We start from the raw sequence: 27,327 nt of genomic DNA on the forward strand, positions 1-27,327 counted from the left end.
CTAGGGGGCCCTCGTGGCCCTGGCCCAGCGCCCTGCCCTGCCAGCGCGTTCTTTCTTCCCCACCAACACTCGGGATATTGAAACTTGGCACAGACGTCTTTAGGCTTGCAGTCCTGGATTCCGGGAGGCTGGAGACAGAAGCGGCAGCATAAGTACCAGGACCTAGAATCTCGACCTCTCTGGGTACCGAGCATTTCGAGCTAGTCCCGGAAGTCCTGCAAGAATGGGCGGGCCCTAGCTGGAGGCGGAAGTGAGGGGCGGTCCGGATTGGGGGCGGGGTTTTGCGGGGGACCGGGTACCGAACCCTGTGACTCTCGGCTTCTGCCCAGGTGAGGTGTCTATGGAGAGCCTCCTGGCCCAGCTGTGTGGCACCGATGAGGCGCGACCGCTCCCACTGTGGGAAGGGGACACCACGGGCCACTGCTTCACACAGCTGGTGCTCAGCGTCATTCCCCACGCGCTCCTCGCCGTCCTCAGTGCCTGCTACTTGGGCACCCCAAGGTGGGTAACCGAAGCGAGACGCCGTCTCTCCCAGGTGTCACTGGAATTACGAGGTCTCTGGAGTAGGGCAGACGCAGAATAAAAGCTGACTGTTGGCACTTAGTTGAGTCTCAGCAGTGTCGAGAGTGTTAATGAAACAGGGCGTTTATACAAATACTGCAGCACCGGGCTGTGTCCTTAAAGACGCCAATGCATTTCTCTTGCAGAGTTTTACAAGTCCAGACACAGCTGCCATGAATTGGAGGCAAACATGGATAAGCGTGTTAGCTGAAAAAGATGACTTAAGTTAGTTATAGGGCCAGTGGCACAGAACTTCCATCCTTAAAATCCTGCTGTGCTATCTGTAGTCACATGCAGACTCAGCTGAAGAGAAGCTGTGAGGAGAAGAACCAAATCAGAACCCTAGAACTAACTTGGCTTCGTGTTGTAAGACGTTGGTGCTAACTAAACTTGCAAGACAATGGTGCTAACTAAACTTGCCTTGATCTTATATTTAGTTCTTGGATGACCAAGTAGGTTTTTCTCTTTTGCAGAATGAGGCCAAAGCCTAGAGGAGGTTAGCACAGATACCCACAGCCTGCTCAAATCCATCCAGACAGGAAGAGAGACTGCTATTTAAAAAAAAAAAAAAGTAGAGCCCTAGGAGGCGAAGTGGCACATGCCTATAGTCAAGCCATCAAGCTGTTCTGCAGGCTGAGGCAGGAAGATCATTTGAAGTCAGCCTGGTCTGCATAGTGAGACCATGTTTCAAAGTGAGATAAAACCAAACCAGCCAAAGTATTTTGTTTACAATTAAGCTTTTTCGGCATCCCAAAGAGCATAACAGACTCAGTTGAAATAGAACATAGACCAGGCTGACCTAGAGATCTGCCTGCTTCTGCCTTCAGAACCCTAGGATTGCAGGAGTGTGTCTCCAGCCTCACCATCAAGGTTTTGAAGATTGATTTATTTATTTTTCCTGAGCGTATGTCTGTGTACCACATGGGTACAGTGCCTGAGGAAGCCAGAGGAGAGGGCATCAGCTCACCTGGAATTAGAGTTTCAGATGTCTGTGAGCCACCGTGTGGGTGCTGGGAACTGAACCCCTTGGGCCTCTGGAAAAGCAGCCTATGCTCCTGATTGCTGAGCCATCTTTCTCAATTTCCTTTTTTCTTAAAAAATTTTGTGTATATATGTGTGTGTGAGAAAGAGAGAAAGTATGTATACATGTATTTATGTGCACTACATGGATGTCTGGTATTCGGAGGACAAAAGAAGGCATTGGGTCCCCTGGAGCTGGAGTTACAGAGGGCTGTGGGCTATCGTGTGGGTGCTTGGAGCCGAACTCAGATCTTCTGCAAAAAAAGCCATCTCTCCTTTGCCATGCCCCCCTCCCCCACCCAGTTTTCTTTTATGTGAACTTTCAGTGCATTCTGATATTCACTGCTACATATTTTTTTTCTATAATGTTTTTTTGGACAAAGTTTTGCAATGTAGCCTAGGCTGGTCCGGAACTCTCTGTGTAGACCAGGCTGACCTCCAACTCATGGAGATCTTTGCATTTCCACCCTGCCTGGTGCTAGGGTTACAAGTGTATGCCATCATGCCTGGCCCTGTGTTGGATCCATTTGTGGGGAGAGAGTTGTTGAGATGAGGTGTCAAATAGTCCAGTTTTGCCTTGAGCTAGTGGTCTTCCTGACCCACGTCCCAACTGCTGCGATTACCAGGTGTGCTCCACCATACCCAACCTGTATTTGAGAGTTTTTGTTTTTCAGGATCTTACTATGTAGTTTCCTGGATGGCCTAGAACTTGCTAAGTAGACCAGGCTGGCCTTGAATTCAGTTCAAACTGACAACCTGCCTCTGCCTTCCTAGTGCTGGGATTAAAGGTGTGCACCTCCACACCTGGTTCCAGCTTGTATTTGATTCTTTTTTTTAAAATGTATATATGTGGGTGTTCAAGTGTATGCTGTGTTTGTGTGTGTGCGCACGCGCACCTGTGGAGTCCAAAAGAGGGTATAGGATTTTTTGGAGCTGGAGCTATAGGCAGTTGTGAGCTACCTGACATGGCTACTGGGAACTGAACTCAGGTCCTTGAGAAGAGCAGCAAGTACTCTTAACCACTGAGCCATCTCTCCAGCCCCTGTATTTGATTCTTAATGTAAACCTTTTGTTTATGAAAAACATTTATATTAAGAAGATATAGGCAGAACTGAAAGACGTTCCTCTTGAGCTGAGAGGTCACAGGTTGGCCCACTCCACTCTTTACAGTCGGGGGAAAGACTGGAGCAGATTATTCTTAGGCTTTGTAGATGGAGACTCCCCTGTTAGAGGACAAGACCTGCTTCTACGTGCATGGCATCCTGTGACACTTCAGATGAATTTAGGGTACTCTTGTGTGCATCGTTTTTATAAAAAGTGTTTATCTTCGTGTAAAATTTGTGGGCTTTTTCCTAATTAGAATTTTCATGGTACTTACAACCTTAACTCAGACTTGTTAGTGCCTGTAGCAAAGAAATGAATCAGAAGGCCTGTGGGTAGATTAGAAAATGCATTGGGCAATCTGCAAAGGCTTCCTGGGAGGGAAGGCTTTGGTTTCCAGAGTAAAGTAGGGCAGGGATGCCCTACACACACCAGAAAGGGGAATTATTTCATCTAGCTTGTTGGAGGCAATGGGCATGTCTGAGTCTAGAGCCAGCCATAATGCGCCTCCTTTTCTCTTTTTCCTCTAGGACTTCCAGTTACACCCTACCTTTTAATCCCGGTTGGCGCCTCCGACTTGCAGCTTCCTTACTTCTCTCTATCTTCCCGCTGCTGGACCTCCTTCCAGTTGTTCTGCCACTAGGGTCGCGCCCAGGGCCCATAGGGCTAGAGGTGCTGGCAGGGTGTGTGACGGCTGTGGCCTGGTTCACCCACAGCCTGGCCCTGTGGGCATTGGTTCATTCCCCTCATGGCCGTTCCCGTGGACCCTTGGCTTTGGCTCTGGCAGCCTTCCTACCAGCACCAGCCCTAGTGCTGACGCTGTTGTGGCATTGCCAACGAGGCACGTTTCTGCCCCCACTTCTCCCAGGCCCCCTGGGCCGTGTATGTCTTCTCATTCTGCAGCTGGCGGCTGTCTTGGCCTATGGACTGGGCTGGGCAGCCCCTGGGGGCCCACGAGAGCCCTGGGTTCAGGACCGCTTTTTGTCCTCTGAGAGTCAAGAAACAGAGGTGGCTGAAGATGGAGAGAGTTGGTTGTCACGTTTTTCCTATGCCTGGTTGGCACCCTTACTTGCTCGTGGAGTCCGTGGAGAGCTCCAGCAGCCCCAGGACATTTGCCGGCTCCCTCGAAGGCTGCATCCTGCCTACCTGGCCCGCGCCTTCCAAGCACACTGGAAGGAGGGGGCCCAGCTGTGGAGGGCCCTGTATGGGGCCTTTGGATGTTGCTACCTGGCTCTTGGACTGTTGAAGCTGGTGGGGACCATGCTGTCGTTCTCTGGGCCTCTGCTGCTCTCCCTCCTGGTGGGCTTCCTGGAGGAAGGGCAAGAGCCCCTGAGCCATGGCGTGCTCTACGTTCTGGGCTTGGCCAGTGGGGCCGTGCTAAGTGCGGTGCTGCAGAATCAGTATGGGTACGAGATACGTAAAGTGACGCTTCAGGCACGGGTGGCTGTGCTGAGCGTCCTCTACCGAAAGGCCTTGCAGCTTGGGCCTAACCGCCCTCCTACTGGGGAGGCCCTGAACCTCCTAGGCACCGACTCTGAGAGGCTGCTTAACTTTGCTGGCAGCTTCCATGAGGCGTGGGGCCTCCCTCTGCAGCTGGCCATCACCCTCTACCTGCTGTACCAGCAGGTGGGCATGGCCTTCGTGGCTGGGTTGGTCTTGGCACTGCTGCTGGTACCTGTCAACAAAGTGATTGCCACCCGCATCATGGCCAGCAACCAGGAGATGCTACAGCACAAGGATGCCCGGGTGAAGGTGAGGAGAGGCTTCCGAGGTCCTCCAGCCAGACGGAGTCCCCGCCCACCCGCGAAGCAGAGGTGAGTGTTGCCTCAATGTCACCCCACTCTCTTGTCCCTGTCTGCAGCTCATGACAGAGCTGCTGAGTGGCGTTCGAGTCATCAAGTTCTTCGGGTGGGAGCAGGCTCTGGGGGACCGAGTAAAGTCCTACCGCACTCAAGAGTTGGGGCGACTCCGGGTCATCAAGTACCTGGATGCGGCCTGTGTGTACCTGTGGGCTGCTCTGCCCGTTGTCATCTGCATCGTCATCTTCATCACCTACGTCCTCATGGGGCACCAGCTCACTGCCACCAAGGTGAGAGCTGGGGAGGGGTCTTAGGTTGCCGTGATGAAACACCATAGCCAAAAGCAACTTAGGGAGGAAAGGGTTCATTTCACACACAGTTCCATCATCAAAAGCAGTGAGGACAGGAACTCGCATAGGGCAGGATCCTGGAGGCAGGAGCTGATGCAGAGGCCATGGAGGGGTGTTGCTCACTGACTCCCTCCTCATGGCTTGCTCAGCCCACTTTCTTATAGAACCCAGGACCAGCTAGCTGTGCCTGTATCTCGGGGACCTCCAATTGCCACGCACCGCGCCCCGTGTCTGCGCTCTGTGTGCTAGAACCCAGTTTGCAAGCTTCGGGCAAGGGTTTGGAGGTTAAAATACACAGACACACACAGACAGAGAGACAGTGACACAGGTCATCCTTGAATTCCCTAAGAATGCCCCCTTTATTGTGTTCAGGGGCAGATTATATAGAGATAGCCACGCCCCAGCCAAACCCACCAGAAACCATTCTCCTGCCATCAGGAACTCCTGAAGGTCTCGTGCTCAGAGCCCTGCATGCACTCAGATCAGGGGATTACAAGAAATTTGGGGTCTCACTGCTCCCAACACAGTTGCCCAGGGATGGACCCAGTCTACACAGGCTGGGCCTTCCCCCATCAATCACTAATTTAGAAAACGCCCTACAGGCTTGCCTACAGCTGCGTTTTATGGAGGCGGTTTCTCAGGTCCTCTCTGATGACTGGCTTGGGTCAGGCTGACATAAACTAGCCAGCACAGAGGGAGAAGGTGACCCTAGGAAGAAATGGGAAGGGACTACTGTGGTGTGACCATGTGGGTGTAGACCCTTAGTGTTAACTGGGGACGGGAGGAGGACCCCTGGCCGCCTTGCCCTTTCCCGGCAAAGGAGGTGGTCTCTGAGGGATGCTTTCTGATCTTGCACGTGTGTGTACGGAATTCCTTTCTTCTCTCCCTTTATCTTCAACTTCCATTCAGGGCCACACTTGGGGTCCTTTTGTGGAGAGTGCTTGTTTTTGTTTTTGTTTTTGTTTTGTTTTAAAGTTAAGGTCTTTCTGTATAGCCCAGGCTGCTGTCTAACTGGGTTGGACCACTTTATTTTTATTGACATGGTCTTTGAGGCAAGGGATCCATAATATAGTGTTAGATATGGCCAAGGCTCAAGACCTTCATTGTCACTCAGCTTGTAAGGAAGTATCAGAATGACCTAGATTATGTGCTTATCAAGAGAAGTTTGGGGGTTCGTGTGCAGCTCATGTCAGAGCCAGTGCTGACCCTGTGTGAGGCTCTGGGTCTGTCTCCAGCATCAAAAATAGTAACCTGGCCGGGCGGTGGTGGCGCACGCCTTTAATCCCAGCACTCGGGAGGCAGAGACAGGCGAATCTCTGAGTTCGAGGCCAGCCTGGTCTACAAGAGCTAGTTCCAGGACATGCTCTAGAAACTACAGGGAAACCCTGTCTCGAAAAAACCAAAAAAAAAAAAAAAAAAATAGTAACCTGCAGCTGGGTGTAGTGGCGCACGCCTTTAATCCCAGCACTCAAGAGGCAGAGGCAGGAGGATTTCTGTTAATTACAGAGAAATCTTATCTTGAAAAACAAACAAAAATAGTAACCTGCATTCTTAAGGAACAGTTAGAATTTCTAGGATTCTCTGTCTTTTTCTCCCTAGCGTTTCTCTTTGTAGCCCTGGCTGTCCTAGAACTCTCTCTGTAGACAGGGCCTGCCATTGCTAACCCCAGGGTAGCCTCGCCAGCTCCTCAGGTCTGCTGCTGTCCTGCTCCTGCCTCCATTGATGAGTCCACAGGGATGGTGTTCTACCCTAAGAACAAGATTCACCCTTGCTCCCACTTAGGTGTTTACGGCACTGGCACTTGTGCGCCTGCTCATTCTTCCTCTCAACAACTTCCCCTGGGTGATCAATGGCCTCTTGGAGTCCAAAGTATCCCTGGACCGGATCCAGCGTTTCCTTGACCTTCCAAACTACAATCCTGAGGAGTACTACAGCCCTGGTAAGGAGGGGCTGGAGGGAAGGACCTAGCACATGGTGAGGGGGTGATCTTTTCATTTTAAGACTTTATTTTATGTGTATGTGTGTGTGCCTGAGTGTGTGTATGTGTACCACATGTGTGCAGATACCATGGAGACCAGAAGAGGGCATTGGATCCCTTGGAACTAAAGTTAACGGGCATGAGCCTTATGAAGTGGACACTGGGAATGACACTGGGGTCCTCTGGAAGTGTGCTCATAACCACTGAGTCGTCTCTCCAGCCCTAGCCTCTTGACCTCTGTGCTCAGGTGTCCAGAGAAGTCAGGCACAAAATCTAGACACAACAAACTCAGACTGAATTAGCTGTGGGCAGGTAGATCAGGGACAGGTGACTCGGTGACATGCCACTGCTTCACCCGTTACATGCCGGCAGATGAGTGATGGATGAGTAGTGTAGGATGAGCTGCTTCGTCCCTGTTTAGATCCCCCCAGCGAGCCAGCCACAGTACTGGAGCTGCATGAAGCCCTGTTCTCCTGGGACCCAATTGGAACAAGCCAGAAAACCTTCATCAGTCACCTCAAAGTGAAAAAGGTTTGTGGGACAGACACCCTGGGAGAGTTCCTGGAAAGCAGGATGCCCAGGCGGGTACACGAAGACTAATGCAGCTCTACCGGGAGGGAAAGGGGGGCTCGGTGTGCAGCTTCTGAGGGGAGACAACCCCTTAATGTGTGCATGTCCTCCTCCATGCCATCTCCTCACACTGGCCACGCCTCTCCCCGTATAGGCAGCTCACATCCAGCTTCCTCTCCAGTGTCCCTTTCCAGCTGCAGGGTTCAGAACAGACCCCAGGGCTTTTCCACCATCATTTCAGGCTGGGAACCTGGGAGACAGGGCAAGCATCCTCTTTTGGGGACCTTTACAAACAGCTTAGGTGATCCCCCATTTAGTCTTGTGAAAGAGTCATACCTTGTGACCCCGACACAGCATATGTAGTCAGAGAGCTTATAATGGGAAATTCCTACAGGACAGTGACCTCTTTTTCTCTGGTCTTGAGTTCCTGTTCTCCTGACCTCTGTCTAACCCTTTGCCCCACGTCTCAACCCAGAGTTCTTCAGCTATGGCTGAATGGCCTCGACCACATTTGGCTCACGTTTCTGGCTTTTGTTGAATGTTTTGTTTTTCTTCTTAGTTCAGGCAAGACAAGGCTGGAATTTTTCAAAGGAATTTTACTAATGTGTTGGCTTTTTATTTTTACATATAGATAGAAGTCATAGAAACCCACTGGAGCTAGCCTAAGCAAACAAGAATTTGTAATAAGAATACATAGATGAATCACAGAGTTCAAAACAAGAGCGCAGATCTTAGGAGCAGCTCAGAGCCAGGCCTCGACTCGCAGCGCTTTTGGCCTTCTGCTTGGGTATTTGTCTCGTGCTGTCTGTGGGTTCTCCATTGAGCAGAATCGTGACCGCAGTCAGCCTTCCAACTTGTAGGCTCTAGCCAAGAAGAAAGCTGCCTGAGCCCAGTCCGTCACTTCAAAAGATCAGAGAACAGCCTGGTACCCACTTGCAGATAGGTCAGCCCTGGCTTGCAAAGTGTGGGCCTCATGGGCAAAGCCACAAGGACCCCTGCACATTTCTGGGTTTTCTCCATGAGCCAGGAAAGGCTCTGTGCCTGTTCATCACAGCCGAGACACGAAGGAAGAACAGATCACAAGAAAGGGCATGTCACAGTGGGCTGCCTTTGTCCACTGTGATGGGACACTGTAAGATGTTAGCCAGCCCAATCACCCCAAAGACAGGAATCCCCTCTTGCTATGCCTACCTCAGCATACCCTAGGAGTTCCTAGATACATTCCTCTTCTCTCTGGCGGGTCTCATTTCCTCAGAGGCCTTTTACAGGCAGTGAAATTGAGACTAAAGCGTGCAGCTTCTCCGAGGCAGATGCAGGCAGTCACTGGGGCCCACATGGCCTGAGGGATGGAGAGACCTCTTTCCCTGAAGACTTAACTGAGGCCTAGAGTCATCAGTTGGGGGTTGGCCAGTGAAGAACCTCAGCCCCGTGCCGTACCTCTGCAGTCAGGCAGTCCTTACTGTGTGGCTTCCCTGCAGGGTGCGCTGGTGGGCGTCGTGGGAAAGGTAGGCTGTGGGAAGAGTTCGCTGTTGGCCGCCATCACTGGGGAGCTCCACAGGTAATGAACTTCAGTGTGCCCCTGACTCCGGCTTCACCTTTTAGTAGCCATTTGCTGGGTCCCTGGTGTGTGTGGGAATGTTTTGGGTAAGTGTATATGTGTATGTGGAGGGGTAGGGGTACATGTACAAAAAAGGTAAAAGCCCCTTTGTAGGGAGGGTTCAGTCTGGAGATGTGGAGGGAGTCAGGGTACATCTGGGCTGAGATGTAGCTCAACTGGTAGAGTACTTGCCTACCTTGTACAGGAGCCTTGAGTTCGATTCCTAGTACCACATAAAACTGGGTAGAGTGGTGTAAATCTATAATCTCTGCGCTCAGGAGGTGGAGGCAGGAGGATAAGGAGTTTAGGTCACCCTTCAATACACAGCAAGTTCAAGACCAGCCTGGGATACATGAGATCCTAGCTCAAAACACCAGACAAAACTAGTAAATAAATGGAACAGGGGAGATACACTAGAGCAGCGGTTCTCACCCCTCCTCACGCTACCACCCTTCAATAAGGTCCTCATGTGCTGATCCCACCCATAAAATGATTTTCCCTGCTATTTCCTAATTGGAATTTTGCTACTGTTATGACTCATAATGTAAATCTTTATGTTTCTGATGGCCTTGGGGATCGAGACCCACAGGTTGAGAACCGCTGCAGTCAAGAGTCTTAGCCTTAGCTGTCTTTTCTGAAAATGGGGCTACACAGGGAAGAGATCCACAGAGGGGTGAGTGTCTATAGGACACTGTGGGGCTGGAGCCAAAGATCTGCTTTCTCCAGCCTGTAGTGAGCCCACAGCTAGGACCCTTTGGCCTCAGAGGCTGCCAGCTCCATCAGAGGAGGGCCTGGGCATGCAAGGGCTCATTAAGGAACTGGTCCCCATGCTGTCCTGGCTCTCCGCAGGCTCTGTGGGTGGGTGGCAGTGTCAGGGCTGTCCAAAGGCTTTGGACTGGCCACCCAGGAGCCCTGGATCCAGTGTGCCACTATCCGAGACAATATCCTCTTCGGGAAGACATTTGACGCCCGGCTGTACATGGAGGTGCTAGAGGCCTGCGCCCTCAATGATGATCTCAGCGTGAGTGCCTACCTGTCTCAACACCTTCAGCTGCCTGGTTTCCCATATGTCCCTAACACCCCAGACTAGATTGCTTCTCTGGGAAGGGCTTCTACACAGCGTCACTCATCTGGGGCAAGCAACCAGCCTCTGGGCCTCCTGGAGTGTTCAGCTGCTTGGTCCCCACTTCCCTGTGAAGCCCAACGAGGATGGGAGGGTGTTACACACAGCAGCCCTGAGGCCCCCAAAACTAGGCTAGGGTTCTCTGTGAGGCTTGGTTTGGAAGACTCGAGGTCTTGTTTAAACCCTTGGGAAAGCTTCCAAGCCCATTAGATTGCCCCATACCCACAAGCCAAGTACTAAAAAGCATCGGAGAGAAATCCTATTTTTCTGTGAATTCTCCAGCCAATCCCCATGTCTCCTCTAGGACTGTTCTCACCACTGGCCTACTCCTTCCTGGGCAGGAGAGCCTTTGACTTTGATCAACGGAAGTCTTGTGTCCCTTTATCGTTTGCTTCACATCTATGGGTGAAATGGTTCACCTACCTATGCTTTGGTCCCATCTGTGCAGAGGAAATAATGCCAGCCTTATAAGATCTGGCTTCAACTGATGTAATTCTGTGTCTTAGTTACTTTTCTGTTACCGTGATAAACACCATGACCAAGGCAACTTTCGGAAGAGTTTAGCAAGGGCTTACAGTTCCAGAGGGTTAATCCTTGACCATCAAGGCAGGGAGCATGGCAACAGGCAGATAGGCGTGGTGCTGGGAGCAGTAGCAAAAAGATCACATCTTGAGACAATAGTCACAAAGCAAAGAGAGGTAACCGGAAACAACATTGCTTTTGTACCTCAAAGACTGACTGCAGTGACACACCTCCTCTAATGAGGCCACACCTCTTGATTCTTCCTAAACAGTTCACCATCTATGGGGGCCATTCTTATTTAAACCACCACAGCCTAGAAGGTGTTAAGTAAGTGTTCAGTAGCTCTGCAGGCATTGGAATTTGGGCTTATGTCCTCTAAACCACTTGTCCCAAACTGCAGTCTCAAGCTTATGAGGCCTTCTGATCTCCACATTTTCTCTCTTCCCTACAAAGGGAAAGGAGACAGAGTGGAAGGCATGGGGAGTTTGCTGACCCGCTGGGTGTCTTCTGTACTTTCAGATCCTGCCTGCTGGAGACAAGACAGAAGTGGGAGAAAAGGGTGTGACCCTCAGTGGGGGACAGCGGGCTCGGATTGCACTTGCTCGTGCTGTCTACCAGGTAAATTGAGGTTGTGGGGCGGGGAGTAGGTTGGTAGTCAGGGGTGTGGAAGCAGTCTAGCACTGAGGGGGCTTGGCTGAGCAGGGCCAGACATATTTCTGTTTGCATTTGCTTTTTTTCCTCCCTCACTCAACGTCCCGAGGCATTGGCTATCCTACCTCCTGTTTTCAAATTCAAGGCAATAATAAAGGCCTGTCGTACTGGGGCCCAGCAAGACACTGGACCCACCTCTCTGACTTTACACTCAGCTGGAGGGAAGTCTATCGTGTCTCATCTCTTTCCTAGTGTAGAGCTGTTCTCACCTGTCATGTCTGATTGCCTTGAAATTTGGGTCTGGGAGAGTCTCCAAGCCCAGCTAAAGGACTTGGGCCATAGTGCCTGCCATGTTCATTCTGTCTAGGAGAAAGCCTTCTATCTCCTTGATGACCCTCTGGCTGCTGTGGATGCAGACGTGGCCAACCACCTGCTGCATAGATGTATTCTGGGGCTGCTGAGCCACACCACTCGGCTGCTGTGCACCCACCGCACTGAGTACCTTGAGAAGGCTGACATGGTGTTGTTGATGGAGGCTGGGCACCTGGTCCGAACAGGTACAGAATGGCAGGGGAGTGCCACCTGCAGAGCAGACCCTGCCACCCTTCCATATGCAGCCTGAGTACATTTCAGCTCTCCCTTCCCTCCCCACGGAACCAGCATGAGAAAACAGGAAAATGGGTGGGGGTTGGGGAGACAGTGTGCCTGAGCCTTAGAATTTAGCTGCCTGGAGCTTTGAGAGCAATCATGTGGCTTCAGAGAAGTGAGCAGTGACCTGAAGAATGACAGAGCCCTGATGGCTTGTCCAGGGGGGCATGGCCACCTGCAGAGCTCAATGGCAAAGCAACAGGAAGAAGTGAGGCCCAGCCGGAATGACTTGAGCAAAGGCTCCACGGTAGTGACAGCTGACACCGTGCAGGTGGTGGAGAGGGGTGTTTATGTTCATGGCACGAGCTGCTGCTGGCTACGCTCCAGGTACACAGCAGTGGACCTAATGAGCTACTTGGGTGCTAGTGAGAATGAGCAGAGAGAGTGGAAGTTGGGACCATACACACTTAGAAAGGCCTAGTGTAGACCCATTACAGCGTCCTCCCTTTCTTCCTTCCAGGGCCTCCCTCTGAGATTCTGCCATTGGTTCAAGCTGGCCCCACAGCCTGGACTAAGGAAGAACAAGTGACTGACTCAGGTATGGCCTGGGGGTGGGAAGAAGAGGCTGGGATTTTCCCTCTCTTTCTTTGTGTCTGTATGTGTATCATGGAACATACCAGACAGGATCTCACTGTACAGCCCAGGCTGGCCGTGAACTTCCTGAGTAGCCGAGACTGGCTTCAAGAGGCACAGCTGTGTGTCACCACACATGGAAACATTTGTTGTCTCTTTTGTTTTTCCTCCAAGTCCTGGGAGTCAAACTCAGGGCCCTGCCATGCTCATCAGAGGCGGTGCTGCCCTTCTTCAGTCTCAGGCTGTTTGGTTGTTGTTGAGACGGGGTTTCTCTGTCCATCACGTCTGTCCTGGAACTTGCTCTGTTCTGTTGTTGTTGTTGTTGTTGTTGTTGAGACAGGGTTTCTCTGTCCATCACGTCTGTCCTGGAACTCGCTCTACTTTTTGTCAACACACAATGGAAATGATTTTTAAAGCCTGCCTGCTCCTGTGAAACATTCGCATGCCAAGTGTAATTCCTCTGAGGCCTTCCTGATTCTCACAGGCAAGTCCCTGACAGTACAGAACCTGGAGAAGACAACCGAGGGGCTGGAAGTGGAGCAGAGCGCATCTGGCTGCCTAGTGCAGGAAGAAAGCAAATGCGAGGGTGCCGTGGCCCTGCATGTATACCAAGCATACTGGAGGGCCATGGGTGGTGGCCTGGCTGTCGCCATCCTCGTCTCTCTGCTCCTCATGCAAGGTGAGACTATCCCAGAAGGTCCTTGCCTGCCCCCTCTACTGCATCCCCTGCCGTGCTTTCCAGGCGCTCAGGACTGCATTCACCTGGGAACCACAAGTGCAGAACCTTACCGTGCACAGACAACAGTTGATATAAAAAGTGTGCCCCAATTTCCAGTGGTCAGCTAGACTTAGTACTCCATTATGGTCTTCTTTTTTAATTAACAAAAATATTCATTTTCTGCATGAGTGTTTGCCTGCATGTATGTCTATGTGCTATGCATGTTTGGTACACACAGGGGTCAGAAGACACCAGGCCCTCTGGAACTGGAGTTACAGATGGTTGTGAACGATTATATGGATTTTTGAGGATTGAACCTGGGACCTCTGCAAGAGCAGCAAATGCTCTTAACTGCTGAGCCATCTCTCCAGCCCCCATCATGATCATCTTTTTAAAAACTGTATTATTATGGTTTTTTGAGACAGGGTCTCACTGTGCAGTTTATGCTGGTTTGGTTGGCCTTGAATTTGCAATCCCCCAGCCTTAGCATTTGAATATGGAAATTACAGGTGTTAACCACCATGACTGGTTTCCACAGCTATCTATTGATCTGCCATCCAGGCAAGTTCTGTTCTGCAAAACTGGTCATGTTGTTCATGGAGCTGATGGGTCTAGGAACAGTGTAGAGTAGGAAGAACCAAGGGTAGTGGCAAGATGTGGAGGCCCAGGGAGGCGTGCAAAGGAAGGAAGACTCCACTGTGGGCTGAGAATGTGAATGTCTGAATAGAACCAAGCAGATGAATCTTTGCAACTTCTCCCTCCCCATCCATGTCCAGCCACACGCAACGGTGCTGACTGGTGGCTCTCTCACTGGCTCTCTCGGCTGAAGACAGCCGGGAATAGCTCTAAGGAGGGTCCTGCCTTCTCCAGCCCAGGCTCCACAGTGCTCTTCTCCCCACCGCTGCTTCTCTCCTCCAGAAACTTCTAGTGAGTAGCTGAGGCCAGGAGCAGGTTTGCCTAAGGAGGGAGGGCATGCTTGGAGCTATCTTTTAGAGGTGGCCCTAGAGAAGGAAAGGGACATCTAAGGAAGCCTTCTTTGGGTCACCTACAGTCTCCTCCCCACTACTCAGCACCCCACTGCTCAACACTGCTTCCAATGGCTCCTCAGATGTCCACTTCTACCTCATCGTGTATGCAGCCATTGCTGGAGTCAACTCTCTCTGCACCCTTCTCCGGGCAGTGCTCTTTGCAGCGGGTGCCCTTCAAGCAGCTGCCACCCTACACCACCGCCTGCTGCATCGACTTCTTATGGTGAGGTGATGGGAAGGTGAAAGACATCCCCAGGCTTGTGTCCCCCTGTGCATGGACTGCACATTCCCAGTCCACACAGTAGCCTCTGGCAGGTGGGGCAGCATATGATAATCTCAGGCCAGAAAGTACCGAGTCGGGTACACCTGGGTTTGAGTCCAGTAGTATCAGCCTATAGCTTTTCATCCATAAAGAGGGCAAACGAGAGGACATTCCTCGGAGATTCATCTGGAACTTTGTAGTTCATGCAAGGCCTGTTTTCTCTTTTGTGTTCTTTATTTCCCTTTATGTCTATACTGTTTCCTTTTCCCTTCCCTTCCTTGATAAGCTTCCTTACTAAGGGTTTTTAATATGTTATCTTTTTTGTTTGTTCATTATAGAATGAATGTGTTTTATGTACATGCATGTTTTTAAATTTTTATTTCTTGTGCATATATTTTTGTTGTTTTTGAGAGTATCTTATTATAGCTCTGACTGACCTGGAACTCACAAATATCCACCTATCTCTGCCTCCCAAGTGATAGGATTAAACCCCATTCTGTGCATGTTTTTTTTTTTTTTTTTTTTTTTTTGGTTTTTCGAGACAGGGTTTCTCTGTGGCTTTGGAGCCTGTCCTGGAACTAGCTCTTGTAGACCAGGCTGATCTCGAACTCACAGAGATCCGCCTGCCTCTGCCTCCCGAGTGCTGGGATTAAAGGCGTGCGCCACCACCGCCCGGCCTGTGCATGTATTTTTAATCCTAGTTATTGATAACTTTTATCTAGAGCTATTTCAAAGATCCACTCCTACTAGGCATACTTATAAGCACCTTTGGAAGGCTGAGGCAGGAATCTCATGAGTTTGAAGCTAGACTGTGTGCTAGGATGAGACCTTGTCTTTAAAAAAGTAAAATTAAAGCCGGGCAGTGGTGGCGCACGCCTTTAATCCCAGCACTCGGGAGGCAGAGGCAGGCGGATCTCTGTGAGTTCGAGGCCAGCCTGGTCTACAAGAGCTAGTTCCAGGCCAGGCTCTAAAAAAGCTGCAAAGAAACCCTGTCTCGAAAAACCAAAAAAAAAAAAAAAAGTAGAATTAAGATGCATTGCTATTGTGTATTTTGTCCTCTGCTTTCTCATCTATATAATAAGAAATGAAGGGCTGGAGAGATGGCTCAGAGGTTAAGAGCACTGGCTGCTCTTTCAGAGGTCCCAAGTTCAATTCCCAGCAACCACATGGTGGCTCACAACCATCTGTACTGAGATCTGGTGCCCTCCTCTGGCGTGCGGGCATACATTGAGGCAGAATGTTGTATACATAATAAATAAATAAATCTTTAAAAAAAAAAGAAATGAATTGATTGACACATGGAAATGCTTAAGTTAGTGCCTGGCACCCAGTAAGTGCTCATTTAGTTGTTATTTAATTTCGTTTTATTAGCAACAGGCTCTCACTGTGTAGGCCAGTCTGGCCTCCAACACTTGATCCTCCTGCCTCTGCCTCCCAAGTGCTGGGGTTAAAGTTGTGTGCAACCACCAACTGGCCCCGAGCCCTTTCTTAACCTGTTATGGTCTCACAGTAGCCCTGTGAGGTAATCTTACCCCATTTTACAGGCAAGGGAACTGAAGAGCTGAGCATTGAAATGGCCTGACCAAGTCTAGGTCTGCGGGAGAGCCAGTCCATGAACCTGTCACTGTTTGGATCTTTTTTTTTTCTTTTTTTTTTCTTTTTTTGGTTTTTCAAGACAAGGTTTCTCTGTAGCTTTTTTAAAGCCTGTCCTGGAACTAGCTCTTGTAGACCAGGCTGGCCTCGAACTCACAGAGATCCGCCTGCCTCTGCCTCCCGAGTGCTGGGATTAAAGGCGTGCGCCACCACCGCCCGGCCACTGTTTGGATCTTGACTGCCACATGGGAGCAGTCACCCCCTGTTCTCCCTCTCCTTATTGAGCCAAGGAAGACACTGGGCTTTGAGGGACTAATTTCTCCTAAGTGTGTCTGGAGAGTGACTTCCAAGTCATCTGATCTGGTCCCTGCCTTCCAACGGCTGTTTTTAGAGTAAAAGCATATGAAGATAAAGACAGGGAAGAATAGTGTTTGAAGCTGTAACTCTCAGCCTTAGTCCAAGCAGCACTTACGAGCGCTTATGCCAAGCACCCTGCCTCCCTGAGCTGCTCTAATCCTTGTCACGGTCCTGTGAGACGGGGTTGAGCTGTCATCCTCACTCTCCCCTTGTTTTTATGACAAGGTCTCACTATGCAACTTTGGGTGTCCAGGAACTTGCTGTATAGACCACACTGGCCTCGAACCCATAGAAATCTCGCTGCCTCTGCTTCCCAAGTGTTGGAACTAAAGATGTGTGCCACCAAGCCTGACTGCCCCACATTTTTTTTCAAGTAGATTAAGCATAGGTTTGTTGTCTGAGTTTTCTGTCCTGTCCGTTTCCTGCAATTGTTAAGTCCCAAAGAAATCACACAGAGGTCTACATTAACTATAAACTGATTGGCCCCTTAGCTCAGGATTTTTATAAACTTATAACAATAACTTACATTAGCCCATATCCTAGTATATGTTGGCCACATGGCTCTGTACCCACCAACTCTTTTCCTTCAGCCCCTGACCTTGTCCAACCACCTGCTCTTCCAGGCACCGGTGACTTTCTTTGACTCCACACCCTCAGGCCGGGTCTTGAACCGCTTCTCCTCAGATGTAGCCTGTGTCGACGACAGCCTGCCTTTCCTCCTCAACATTCTGCTGGCCAATTCCGTAGGCCTGCTGGGCCTCCTGATTGTGCTAGGTTCTGGTCTGCCCTGGCTGCTGCTGCTGCTGCCACCTCTGAGCTTCATCTACTACCGAGTGCAGCGACGCTACAGGGCTTCCTTCCGGGAGCTGCGGCGCCTGGGTAGCCTCACCCTGTCTCCGCTCTACACCCACCTGGCTGACACCCTGGCCGGCCTCCCAGTGCTCCGGGCTGCAGGGGCCACTTACAGGTGCATCTCCCAGCTGGAATTGGGGGTGGGAGGCAAGGTAATGGGGGCGCATATAGGGGTTAGAAATAAAGGACACTGGGAAAACGTGAAGTGTGAGACTCAGAAGAGAGTAGGGTGGAGTGGGGTGGGTATGTAGGTCAGCCCCCGGGAAGGGTGCAGGGAAGAGGTGAGATCAGTACAGCAATGGAGTGGCCTCCCTTCCTTCTTGACCTTCTCCAGATTTGAGGAGGAGAACCAGCGACTCTTGGAGTTAAATCAGAGATGCCAGTTTGCTTCCCATGCCACGACGCAGTGGCTGGACATTCGACTGCAGCTCATGGGGGCAGCAGTGGTCAGCACCATCGCGGTCATTGCCCTGGTGCAACACCAGCAGGGCCTTGCCAACCCAGGTACCACCGTGGACCATTACCCTTACTTTAGGAGCAGGTCACTCCAGATCCTTGACTCAGACCCCCCCCCCACGTCTCCCTCCCTCGTCCTGCTCTGCTTTCATCGCCTACCCAGTGTCCCCTGTGAGGATGCTTCATCAGTACCATCATCACCCTCGTTTCAATGCTGAGGAATCCATGGGCAGAAGTGGATCTGGGACCAGACCAAGGCTTCTGCGATCCTCCTTCCCTTGTTCCTGTCTACCCCACTGCTCTATCCCATCCCCCTTCGTCTCCGGCCTGCCACCCTTCATAGCCTTCTCCTTCTCCAGGTGTACTCCAGTCCTTCTCTGCCCTCTGCCCGCTCCTCTGCCCGCTTGGTCACCTGCAATCCAACACTGGGATCCTCTTGCTCTCCACACTCCCTCCCACACACTTGTCAGTGTCCAGGTGTCCCCTAGCGGATGGCATTCCTCTCTCCAGGGCTGGTGGGCCTCGTGCTGTCGTACGCCTTGTCTTTGACGGGTCTGCTCTCGGGCCTGGTGAGCAGCTTCACACAGACAGAAGGCATGATGGTGAGCGTCGAGCGACTGGAGGAATACTCTCGTGGTGTTCCCCAGGAGCCCCGAGGTCAGCCACTGCAGGTAAGTCGGCCCCTCCACCTAGGCCAGGGTTGCTGGTCCTGGGAGGTCCTCCAGTCTTCCCAGGTCCTTTCCTTTAGCTCCCTGCTGTCTTTTCACATCCCCGAGCCTCTTGGTGTGACTGCCGCTATTCTTCACTTTACCCTCATTCCCATGTCCACCCTCCCATCTGCTCCCTGTTTTCTCCACCTTTGCTATCACCCCAGCCATCTTCATCTGTCTCCCTCCTCCATCCTCCAACTCTGTCCTTGCCACCGTTCTTCCTTCCCCTCTTCCCCACAGACACCCTACCAGGACATCAGGTGGCTGACCCGGGGAAGTGTGGAGTTCCAGGACGTGGTGTTGGTGTATCGGCCAGGACTGCCAAATGCCCTGGACAGGGTGACCTTCCGAGTGGAGCCTGGGGAGAAGCTGGGCATCGTAGGCCGCACAGGCTCTGGCAAATCTTCCCTGTTCTCGGTACTCTTCCGGCTGCTGGAGCCCAGTGCAGGGCGGGTGCTGCTAGATGGCGTGGACACCAGCCAGCTGGAGCTGGCCGAGCTCAGGTCTGGGGCCAGGTGGTTTGGGGGGAGGGGGAGGGCAATGGGAGCCACTCTGGGAAGGTGTAAGGAAACTCAGGGCAGCCAATCAGCAGCAAAGGAAGATGAAGTAGACAGGTGAGGACAGGTAAGCTGTGACCCCGGCTGGCTGCAGGTCCATCCTCATCTTTCCTGTACTTTCCAGAAGACACCGTCTACTCCAAACCCTAGCATTGCCTTCTAAACCAAGATGCCGTGAGCCCTCAGCCTACGTATTGGTAGGCAGTACGTGGGGTAGCTTGGGGCCTGGGTCAGTTGTACTCGGCCAGAAGCAATCTATCTCATCTGAAACTGTAGATGCCCCAGCCCATTCCCTGTTTACCTTAGCATCATTTTCTCCCAGTTCCATAACATGGAAGGAAGTCTCATCCTGCGCCCACAGATCCCTGGCCTTCCTTCTCTGCCCTCTCTCAAGTCGTGGTGGTTTTTTCTTCCAGCCTGACCTTCTAGCTCCTTGGCCTCCTCCCACTGAGAAGTGCCTCCGTCCCCTCCCACTCTCTTCATTTCCTGCCTGGCCACTGCTGTCTCTGGGGTCAGTCCCACAGTTCAGCACAGTGTTCTGTGGCCGGCACAGCTCACTAGGCCAGAGTCCAGGCCTTTCTCTCTTTGGTCCTCCTCACAGTACCAGTGCTGTCCTAGGTGTGTGGCTAACCAGTGAGCTGGTGGATAAAGGTGGGAAACAGAGGGAATGATATTTCTATCTCATCCCCATATTTCCTTAGAAGTGCCAGGCCCGTAGGTAAGCCTGTGCCACAAGAAAGTGGACACATCCCCAGCCTGCCCCCACCGTGTCCTGTTCCCCAGATCCCAGCTGGCTGCCATCCCCCAGGAGCCCTTTCTGTTCAGCGGGACTGTGCGGGAGAACCTGGACCCCCGGGGCCTGCATGAGGACGGCGCCCTGTGGCAAGCCCTGGAACAGTGCCACCTGAGTGAGGTGATCGTCACTGTGGGTGAGTCCCAGGCCCTGGCCTGCAGAGCAGATGAGAAGCCAAGCGTGGCCCATCGGCAGTGGAGGTGCTCTGCTTACAGGGGGTCTGGACGGGGAGCTGGGCGAGAGGGGCCGGAACTTGTCCCTGGGACAGAGGCAGCTGCTGTGTCTGGCCAGGGCTCTCCTTACAGATGCCAAGGTAAGACAAGCCGAAGACACTGCCAAGAGGCGGGGATGTGTGCAGGGAGGAGGTGGGCTGGTGGGAGTTTCGTGGAAAAGCAGAGGTGGGGAACTGTAGGGATGTTGCAGTCTTCTTTTGCTCCCTCCTGCTCCACGCGGTCCAGGTCTTATGCATAGATGAGGCCACGGCAAGTGTGGACCAGAAGACAGACCAGCTGCTCCAGCAAACCATCTGCAAACGCTTTGCCAACAAGACCGTGCTGACTATAGCCCACAGGTGTGAGAATACTCAGGGACAGTAGAGGCACAGACCTCTGGCCTTTGCATGGACGGGGACACACACACACCCCTCCTGCCCCAGGGAGATCAGACTCCAGAGATGGCATTGGATAGGCAGGGGATCAAAGGCCTGGGGACCTCAGCTCTTGTCCTTCAGGTACAGCCCCAGGGCCCCTGGTAGCACATTATCTGGAAAAACACCACCATTCTTCCCATAGCACAGACCCCAGGGACTCCAACCTGGGGGGGGACAAGCCTGTGCAGTCTGGAGGGATCTGGAGGGAAATCAGGTGAGCTTTCTCTTTAGGGCATTGTACCCCATCTCCTACCACTGACAATCTTCTCCCACACAGGCTCAACACAATCCTAAACTCTGACCGGGTGCTGGTACTCCAAGCTGGGAGGGTGGTAGAACTGGACACGCCCTCTGCCCTGCGCAGCCAACCCGAGTCTCTGTTCCAGCAGCTCCTGCAGAGCAGCCAGCAGGGAACCTACCCTCGCCCTGCAGGACGCTGAGCCTCCCTCCCACCAGGGTGGCTCATTTACCTTCCCCTCTCAGCTTCTACCTCTCCTCCGCTTCCCCAGATGGGAAAGGGCACCCTGGCTTCCCCATGTAAATCACACGTAGGTGGGTTGAAGGCTGAGGCTTTCTCAGAACTGGTCCACCATGGGCCTCTTCATCCAGAATTCTGGGACAATTTTTCTTCCATAGACACCCACTTTCATTTTCATAATTTTATTTGATAAAATTCCTATTTTACATTCTGTGTTTTAAAAAAATAGTATTTCTGGTATGAGGCTGAAATCCCCTGGAAGGGTAGACCAAAGCTGAGGGCTGGTGAGAAAGGACCTCTAGTCTGAGATGTGAAGGAGACAAGGAAGGGGGCCAAAAAACCCCTGCCTCCATCACAATTCTGTGGTCTTGCCAGGCTCAGGGGGCAGGTCTGGTGGCAGAGGGAACCCTGCTGGCAGCATGCTAACCTGGCACTCCTGGTCCTGCCGAGCTGGGGCATAGTGTGGGGCTGGGTAGCAACAGGGTCCAGTGGGGCAAATGCCCCGGCGCCATGCCCTCAAGGTCAGCAACACAGTGGCCAGGACCAGGGCAGCAGTGAGGGACCCAAACACTACTAGGGCCACCAGGCTAGACTCACCGAGCCCAGCCTCTTGCTTCCGCACCACCTCCTTCACTGAGATCCTCAGGAGGCCTGCCCCTGCACTGTGGGGGGCGGGCCCTGTAGCAGGCACAACTACAGCTGAGGTGGGTGTTTGCGGGATGCCCATTGTGGCAGGGGCTGGAGCACGTAAGACAAGCTCACAAGTCTTGCCACCATAGCCACTGGGGCAAAGGCAGTCAAAGTCATGGATGCGATCCCGGCAGCGAGCCCCTCTCTGGCATGGGCGGCTGGCACAATCGTCTAGGTTGATCGTGCAGAATCGTCCAGCAAAGCCCTCAGGACAGAGGCAGGAAAAGCGGTTTATGCCATCAATACATGTGGCGCCATTAGCACAAGGGCGCATCAGGCAGTCATCCACATTCACCTCACAGTGGGCACCCATGAATCCTGCCAGGCAGCGGCATGTGAAGTTGAGGGCAAAACCCTGGTTGTCCAGGCACTGCCCGCCATTCCGGCATGGGGAGCTAAGGTGAGAGAGAACATTGGTATCAACTTGCCAGTCAGTGTCCTGACCACTGATGCCCCCTTTCTTGCTGTGTCACCTTGGGCTGTTCCTTTTGAGTTTCAAATAACCTTATTTTTAAAATGTGAATAAAAATAGCCAGGTCGGCTAAATGAGAGAACCCAAGCAGTTAGCACACATGCGGTCAGAGCCCAAAGTCAAGGCTCAGAGAAGTGCTCTATATTATCTCCACAGGCTCTTAGGCCTGTAGCGGAAATGGGGCAAGTCCAGCCCTGTGGCCGTTTCATAATCCACATAGGAAGAGCCAACTCGTAAGGTTGCATGTCTGCCTTTGTGAGGAAGGACAGGGAATCCTCAGAGCCTCCCTCCCTGTGCCACCCTCCTCACCATTTGTAGTGAAGAAAGTTTAGAATCTGGAGGGCTGGAGAGTTGGCTCAGTGGTTAAGAGCACTTCTTGTTGCAGAGGACCTGGGTTCAATTCCCAAAACCCTCATGGAGGCCCACCACCTCCTTGGGCACCAAACACAAATGTGGTACAGACATCTATGCAGGCAAAACACTCATAACATAAAACAGAAAATAAAAGGTTGAGAATCTGAACCTGGCACACTATCACCCTGGGCTTCTTATCCTGAGGTGTCCTTGTGTGAGTCTGACTCTGTCTCCCGCTCTACTGACAGCCCTGCCTTTTCCTCACTGCCAGATTCTAGCCCAGCTTCCTCAGGGTCCCAGCAACTCACCCTGCCTGCTCACAGGGTCCAGCCTTGCGCTCACAGCCACGTCCGTGGAAGCCTGGCAGGCACACACAGTGGTATTCACCGCCCCCGTCATACACACACTGGCCACCATTCTGGCAAGGTGACTGTGAGGTACAGATGTGCTCATCTAAAGAGATAAGAAGAGTGGGATAGCCCCTCATATTGGTCTTCAGAACCCTTGTGGACCAGATCCAAGCTCTGAATGTGGCTCATACCTCAGACCCGCCCCTGCCAGTACGGTATGTTGGGGAAAGCTATGCTGGAGTAGAGCTCTGGAAGTTCCTGGCCTCAGCTCTGGCAGTCTGGGTCAAACTGACTTCAGACAAGTCACAGCTCTTGTGTGGAGTGTAGTTTCATCATGTTTAAATTGGGTACAACTTTTTAGCACCTGTCGTTTCCAACAGCGCGGTTTGATGTTGAGGATCCTTTCAGACTTCAAGTAGGAATGACATCAATAAGGATGTTCAAATCAATGAGGACTGAGCAAGACACAGTATGTTCTCAGTAAATAGTAAATATTAATGGTTTTTCTAGAGCACATGGGCTCTATAGCCAATAGCCCCTCGACCCTACCTTTGTCACAGAACTTTCCCGCCCAGCCACTGTGGCAGATGCACTGCCACGGCTGGTGGCAGGACCCGTGCTGGCAGCCAGGCATCCTCACACAGCGTTCACAGTGCAGCCCTTCCCAGCCTGGGTCACACCTAGTGGGAGAAAACACAGGCTCAGGGCGTGCGCGCGCGTGTATGAGTGTGTGTGTGTGTGTGTGTGTGTAAGGTAGAACTAGTAGGACATACAACAGGCCTAAAGGAAAAGCAGACCAGTCCCAGGTAGGTGGAGGGCTGTGCATAAAAGCAAAGGGCAGACACAAGCATCAGACAGACAACATCAAACTCAGCATCTACATTTTTTTTTCTGGCTTCTCATAATCTGTTTTCTCACATGGAGGTGAGAAAACACCTTCCTTGAAGGGTATTGTTAAAGAAACAAACAGTGTCTGTAAAGGCCACTGGTGCCCTCCCTGGAGTGTCTCATTAAACACATTTGAGAGTGAGTGACCTGAGGTCATTAGGATCATCTTCCCTTCGGGCTTCAGAGCAAATGGCTGCTGTTTGTTATGTTTTGCTCAGAGTCTCAAGTAGATAAGGCTAGCCTGGAATCCTGACCTTCCTGGCCTCACTTCACAGTCACTAGGACTTTTGTTGTTGTTGTTGTTTTCTGGCTGCCCTGGAACTGTCTCTGTAGACCAGGCGGGCCTCGAACTCAGATCCCCCTGCCTCTGCCAGGATTAAAGGCGCACACCACCATTACCAAGTGACTTATTCTTTTACAAGCCCTCAAGGATGTCTGGTTTCAACCCTCCAGCACGGGAGCCCCATGTAACAATCTGCCTTTGTCGGCTCACTTCTTGTGTCCAAACAATTTTTTTTTTTTTTTTTTTTTTTTTTTGGTTTTTCGAGACAGGGTTTCCCTGTAGTTTCTAGAGCCTGTCCTGGAGCTAGCTCTTGTAGACCAGGCCACAGAATTGGCCCAGTCTGCCCTGGTGAGTCAATTGCAAGATGCGCTAAGAAAACACCCATCCCCAATGCAGCTTTTTTTCCAAAGCACAACTTCTCTTTATATCCCCTTTCATGTGGCTCTGTCTCTAAACTCAACCTTCAGGCGCCTCTACCGGCATCATCAGAGACAGAAGCCCTTGAGAGAATAAAAACAGCTATCCAAGCTCTCCAGTAAGAGGCAAAATGAGATAAGGGGAGGGGAGAAGGGGGAATCGGGACTGGTCATCCTGTTGTGTGAAAACAAACAATAGGGTCTTAAGCTCCTCGACACTGTTTTGGTTTTTTTGACCTGCTCATGGGTGTGGAGGGTCGAAAAGTGGGGAGCAAAGGATTTGAGACACGTGTGCAACAGAAGTACCTGCAGGAGCCGTCAGGAGCGCAGCAGCCGTGGGCCAGGTCACAGTGGGAGCTGCAGTCATCCGCTGAAAGAGATTGGTGTAGTACGCGTGAGTCTGAATCAGGGTCTGGCTTCCTGGGACGTGGGACTTGGTAGAAGTTTCCGTAGTCAGAGGGACTCGGCTCTGGGCATGGCAACACTGACAGGCTTCCTATTCCAAAGGGATAGGACTCCCCAGCCAGATGGAATGGGGCGGCTGCAGTGCCGTCTCTAGCCAGCAGAGGTCAACGTGCCAGCGAGGACGGCTGAACAGGGCCGCGACCCGAACCCTGGGGCGCGCTCGCTCACCTCTGGCAGGCTGGCTGGTTGCCCCCAGGATGCACAGCAGGCACATGAGATGTAGACAGCGGCAGCCGCTGGGCATGGTCAGTTCCGGCCCCAGGAGGGACGGACGGATGAACGGCCAGACGTGTAGACACCTGTGGGATGGCACTGGCTAGGAGCCGGCCAGACCGAGATAGCGGTACTGATACTGGTTCCAAGTGACAGGAGCCGGAGGAGAGGGACTCAACGACTGGGGTGGGAAGCAAAAGGGCGGAGGCGAGGAATGGATGAGCAGACGAAGGGAATGGAGACAGAACCCACTAGCCAGGTCTGAGAGAAAGAGGCCAAAGATGGGCAGCGGCGAGCGTGGCCACCGCGTGGGAATGGCCAGGGCTGGGATTACGGTCCAGGTGGAGGGGTCGCAGGGATGGGGACAGCGCTGAGAGGCCAGCGCAACACGACCTGGGGCCCGGGGGGGAAAGAGGATCGGCTCCCAGTTCCCAGCCGCAAGCGGTCTCCTCCAGGGTCCTCCGACACCCACCCACCCACCCAGGCCTGGCTCTCAACCACCCTACTCGCTCCACGGCGCTCGGGCCTGGGGTCCCCACCGCGCGCCCGTGTCCTCCTGGCTTCTCACCTCCGGCTGGGAGGCGACCGGTTCCCAGGGCGCAGAGTCAAGCGGGATCCGACGGGCTGGGCCGGGGGGGCCGCCCCTAGCTGGCCGCGGGGCTCGGCGCCGAGGTGGCTGCCATGCCAGCCGAGCGCTCGGGAATCTGGGGCTGCAGGCGACCCCGAGCGGCGGCGGCGGCTCCTCGCGCGCTCGGCCCCCTGCCAGGGGCGGCGTGTGCCGGCGGAGCCCGCCTCTCCCCTCCCGCCGCCGCGGCCCGCCCCGCACCGACAGCTCCCCGCGCCCACCCCCGCCGCGCACGGCCACACCTCGCGCTGCCACTCGGCCCTGGCGCCCCCAGCCCTCCTCGCCCCCCACGTGGCGACCTCCCCCAGCTCCCCAGCCTCTCAGCCTCGCTTTCTTCTCCCTAAACCAGAGTATCAAAGGAACCGAAATGGGCACACACTGTAAAGTGCGGGCGACCGAAGGTGAGCGCCCTGCTGTTTCCCCATCTCCCACCCCACTCTTGCCCCACTCTGCCCCTCACCCAGGTCCCGCCTCTGCGCGCCCCTGTCTGCTGCTCATCATGATTCTCATTAGCCCTTCACGGTTCTCAACACACTGAAGACATGCTTGCCACCCTCCCCCTGTCACCAGCCCACGCCTCCCAAGCTTGCAGAGCCTTCGTCACTGGCTTCGTAGGTCAGCGCCTGCTCTCTGTTGGCTTCTTTCTTTCTTCGTTACCTCTTCCAGAATGGACCATACCCACACAGATACCTTCCTAGTGTGCCATCCATTCTTGGCTCCCATCTGCTCAGGCTCCTCAGCCCGTTCCTTTCCAAACCCCCGGAAGCCTGCCTGGGCTAGACTGCCGCTGCCTGTCCATGTTCCCGGCAAGTCTCTGCCTCTGAACATCCTTCACTGCCCCAGATCTCAGACTGAGAGTTTTCTGGGATGGTGGGGAGAACTGACTATGTAGGCCTCTTTACCCTCAGAGCCAATGAATGACTCAAAAACCTGAGCAAGACAAGAACCCCAAATGTGTTCTTGTTGTTCGGTTGGGTACCGGTGCAGAGAAGGGAGAGGCTGTCCACCTTCTCCAATGGGCACTTCCCCATCTTTAGATGAAAACATTGGAAGGTGATGTCCCTAGCCTCACAGAGTGGCCTCCTACTGAAGTTGCCACAGGAACAGAACAATGCCCACCGTCTATGCCTGACAGAACACACGAGCTCAACCCCAGCTCTCTAGAGGACTTCCTCTTTACTCTGCCTTTTGCTGCAGGCTCTCTGGACTCGATGTGGCTTCTATCATTTATTTTGGGTTTTTTTGTTGTTGTTTGTTTTTAGCAAACATTGCAAACTCATAATATCAACAATTAGTGTAGAAAATATAAGCCTGGGAGCTGGAGAGATAACTCAGTGGTTAAGAGCGCTGCCTGCTCTTCCAAAGCTCCTGAGTTCAATTTCGGGCAACCACATGGTGGCTCACAGCCATCTGTAATGAGGTCTGGTGCCCTCTTCTGGCCTGCAGACATACACACAGAATATTGTACCTATAATAAATATTTTTAATTAAAAATATGTATCTTTTAAAAAAGAAGAAGAAAATATAAGCCTGGCATGCCAACATTTTCCAAGTATTTAACTTTCTGAAGTATAAGGATTCCAAAATATGAGGATTTCAAGATGAAGGCAGCCTTAGCTATGTGA

At 52.5% G+C, this 27,327-nt stretch overlaps 2 protein-coding genes across 3 annotated transcripts; one reads left to right on the forward strand and one right to left on the reverse strand.

The window, feature by feature from the left end:
• The first annotated feature begins 284 nt into the window (after positions 1 to 284).
• Abcc10 (ATP binding cassette subfamily C member 10) lies at positions 285 to 21,152 on the forward strand. The gene is made up of 21 exons (XM_038342775.2): positions 285 to 501; positions 3,213 to 4,434; positions 4,544 to 4,771; positions 6,614 to 6,770; positions 7,231 to 7,340; positions 8,858 to 8,937; positions 9,826 to 9,997; positions 11,141 to 11,239; positions 11,640 to 11,829; positions 12,381 to 12,458; positions 12,978 to 13,172; positions 13,988 to 14,138; positions 14,282 to 14,462; positions 17,075 to 17,418; positions 17,638 to 17,807; positions 18,270 to 18,430; positions 18,710 to 18,972; positions 19,810 to 19,955; positions 20,035 to 20,132; positions 20,278 to 20,390; positions 20,746 to 21,152. Exons 1-21 carry the CDS (start codon positions 341 to 343, stop codon positions 20,906 to 20,908), a joined length of 4,482 nt encoding a protein of 1,493 aa, XP_038198703.1. The 5' UTR covers positions 285 to 340; the 3' UTR covers positions 20,909 to 21,152.
• Positions 21,153 to 21,162: 10 nt separating this feature from the next.
• Dlk2 (delta like non-canonical Notch ligand 2) lies at positions 21,163 to 25,123 on the reverse strand. 2 transcript variants are annotated; one of them, XM_038342777.1, is made up of 5 exons: positions 25,033 to 25,123; positions 24,706 to 24,769; positions 23,362 to 23,492; positions 22,771 to 22,915; positions 21,163 to 22,031 (listed from the first exon to the last, which is right to left on the reverse strand). In XM_038342777.1, the coding sequence occupies exons 1-5, from the start codon at positions 25,106 to 25,108 to the stop codon at positions 21,299 to 21,301; spliced, it is 1,149 nt and encodes a 382-aa protein (XP_038198705.1). In that variant the 5' UTR covers positions 25,109 to 25,123; the 3' UTR covers positions 21,163 to 21,298. The 2 variants fall into 2 exon arrangements, with proteins under 2 accessions (XP_038198705.1, XP_038198704.1); XM_038342776.1 differs by having other exon boundaries at positions 22,771 to 22,822; positions 23,371 to 23,492; positions 25,033 to 25,108.
• Between the last annotated feature and the right edge of the window lie 2,204 nt (positions 25,124 to 27,327).

Source organism: Arvicola amphibius, chromosome 9 (genome assembly GCF_903992535.2).
Source record: "Arvicola amphibius chromosome 9, mArvAmp1.2, whole genome shotgun sequence".
Classification (NCBI taxonomy): Eukaryota; Metazoa; Chordata; class Mammalia; order Rodentia; family Cricetidae; genus Arvicola; species Arvicola amphibius.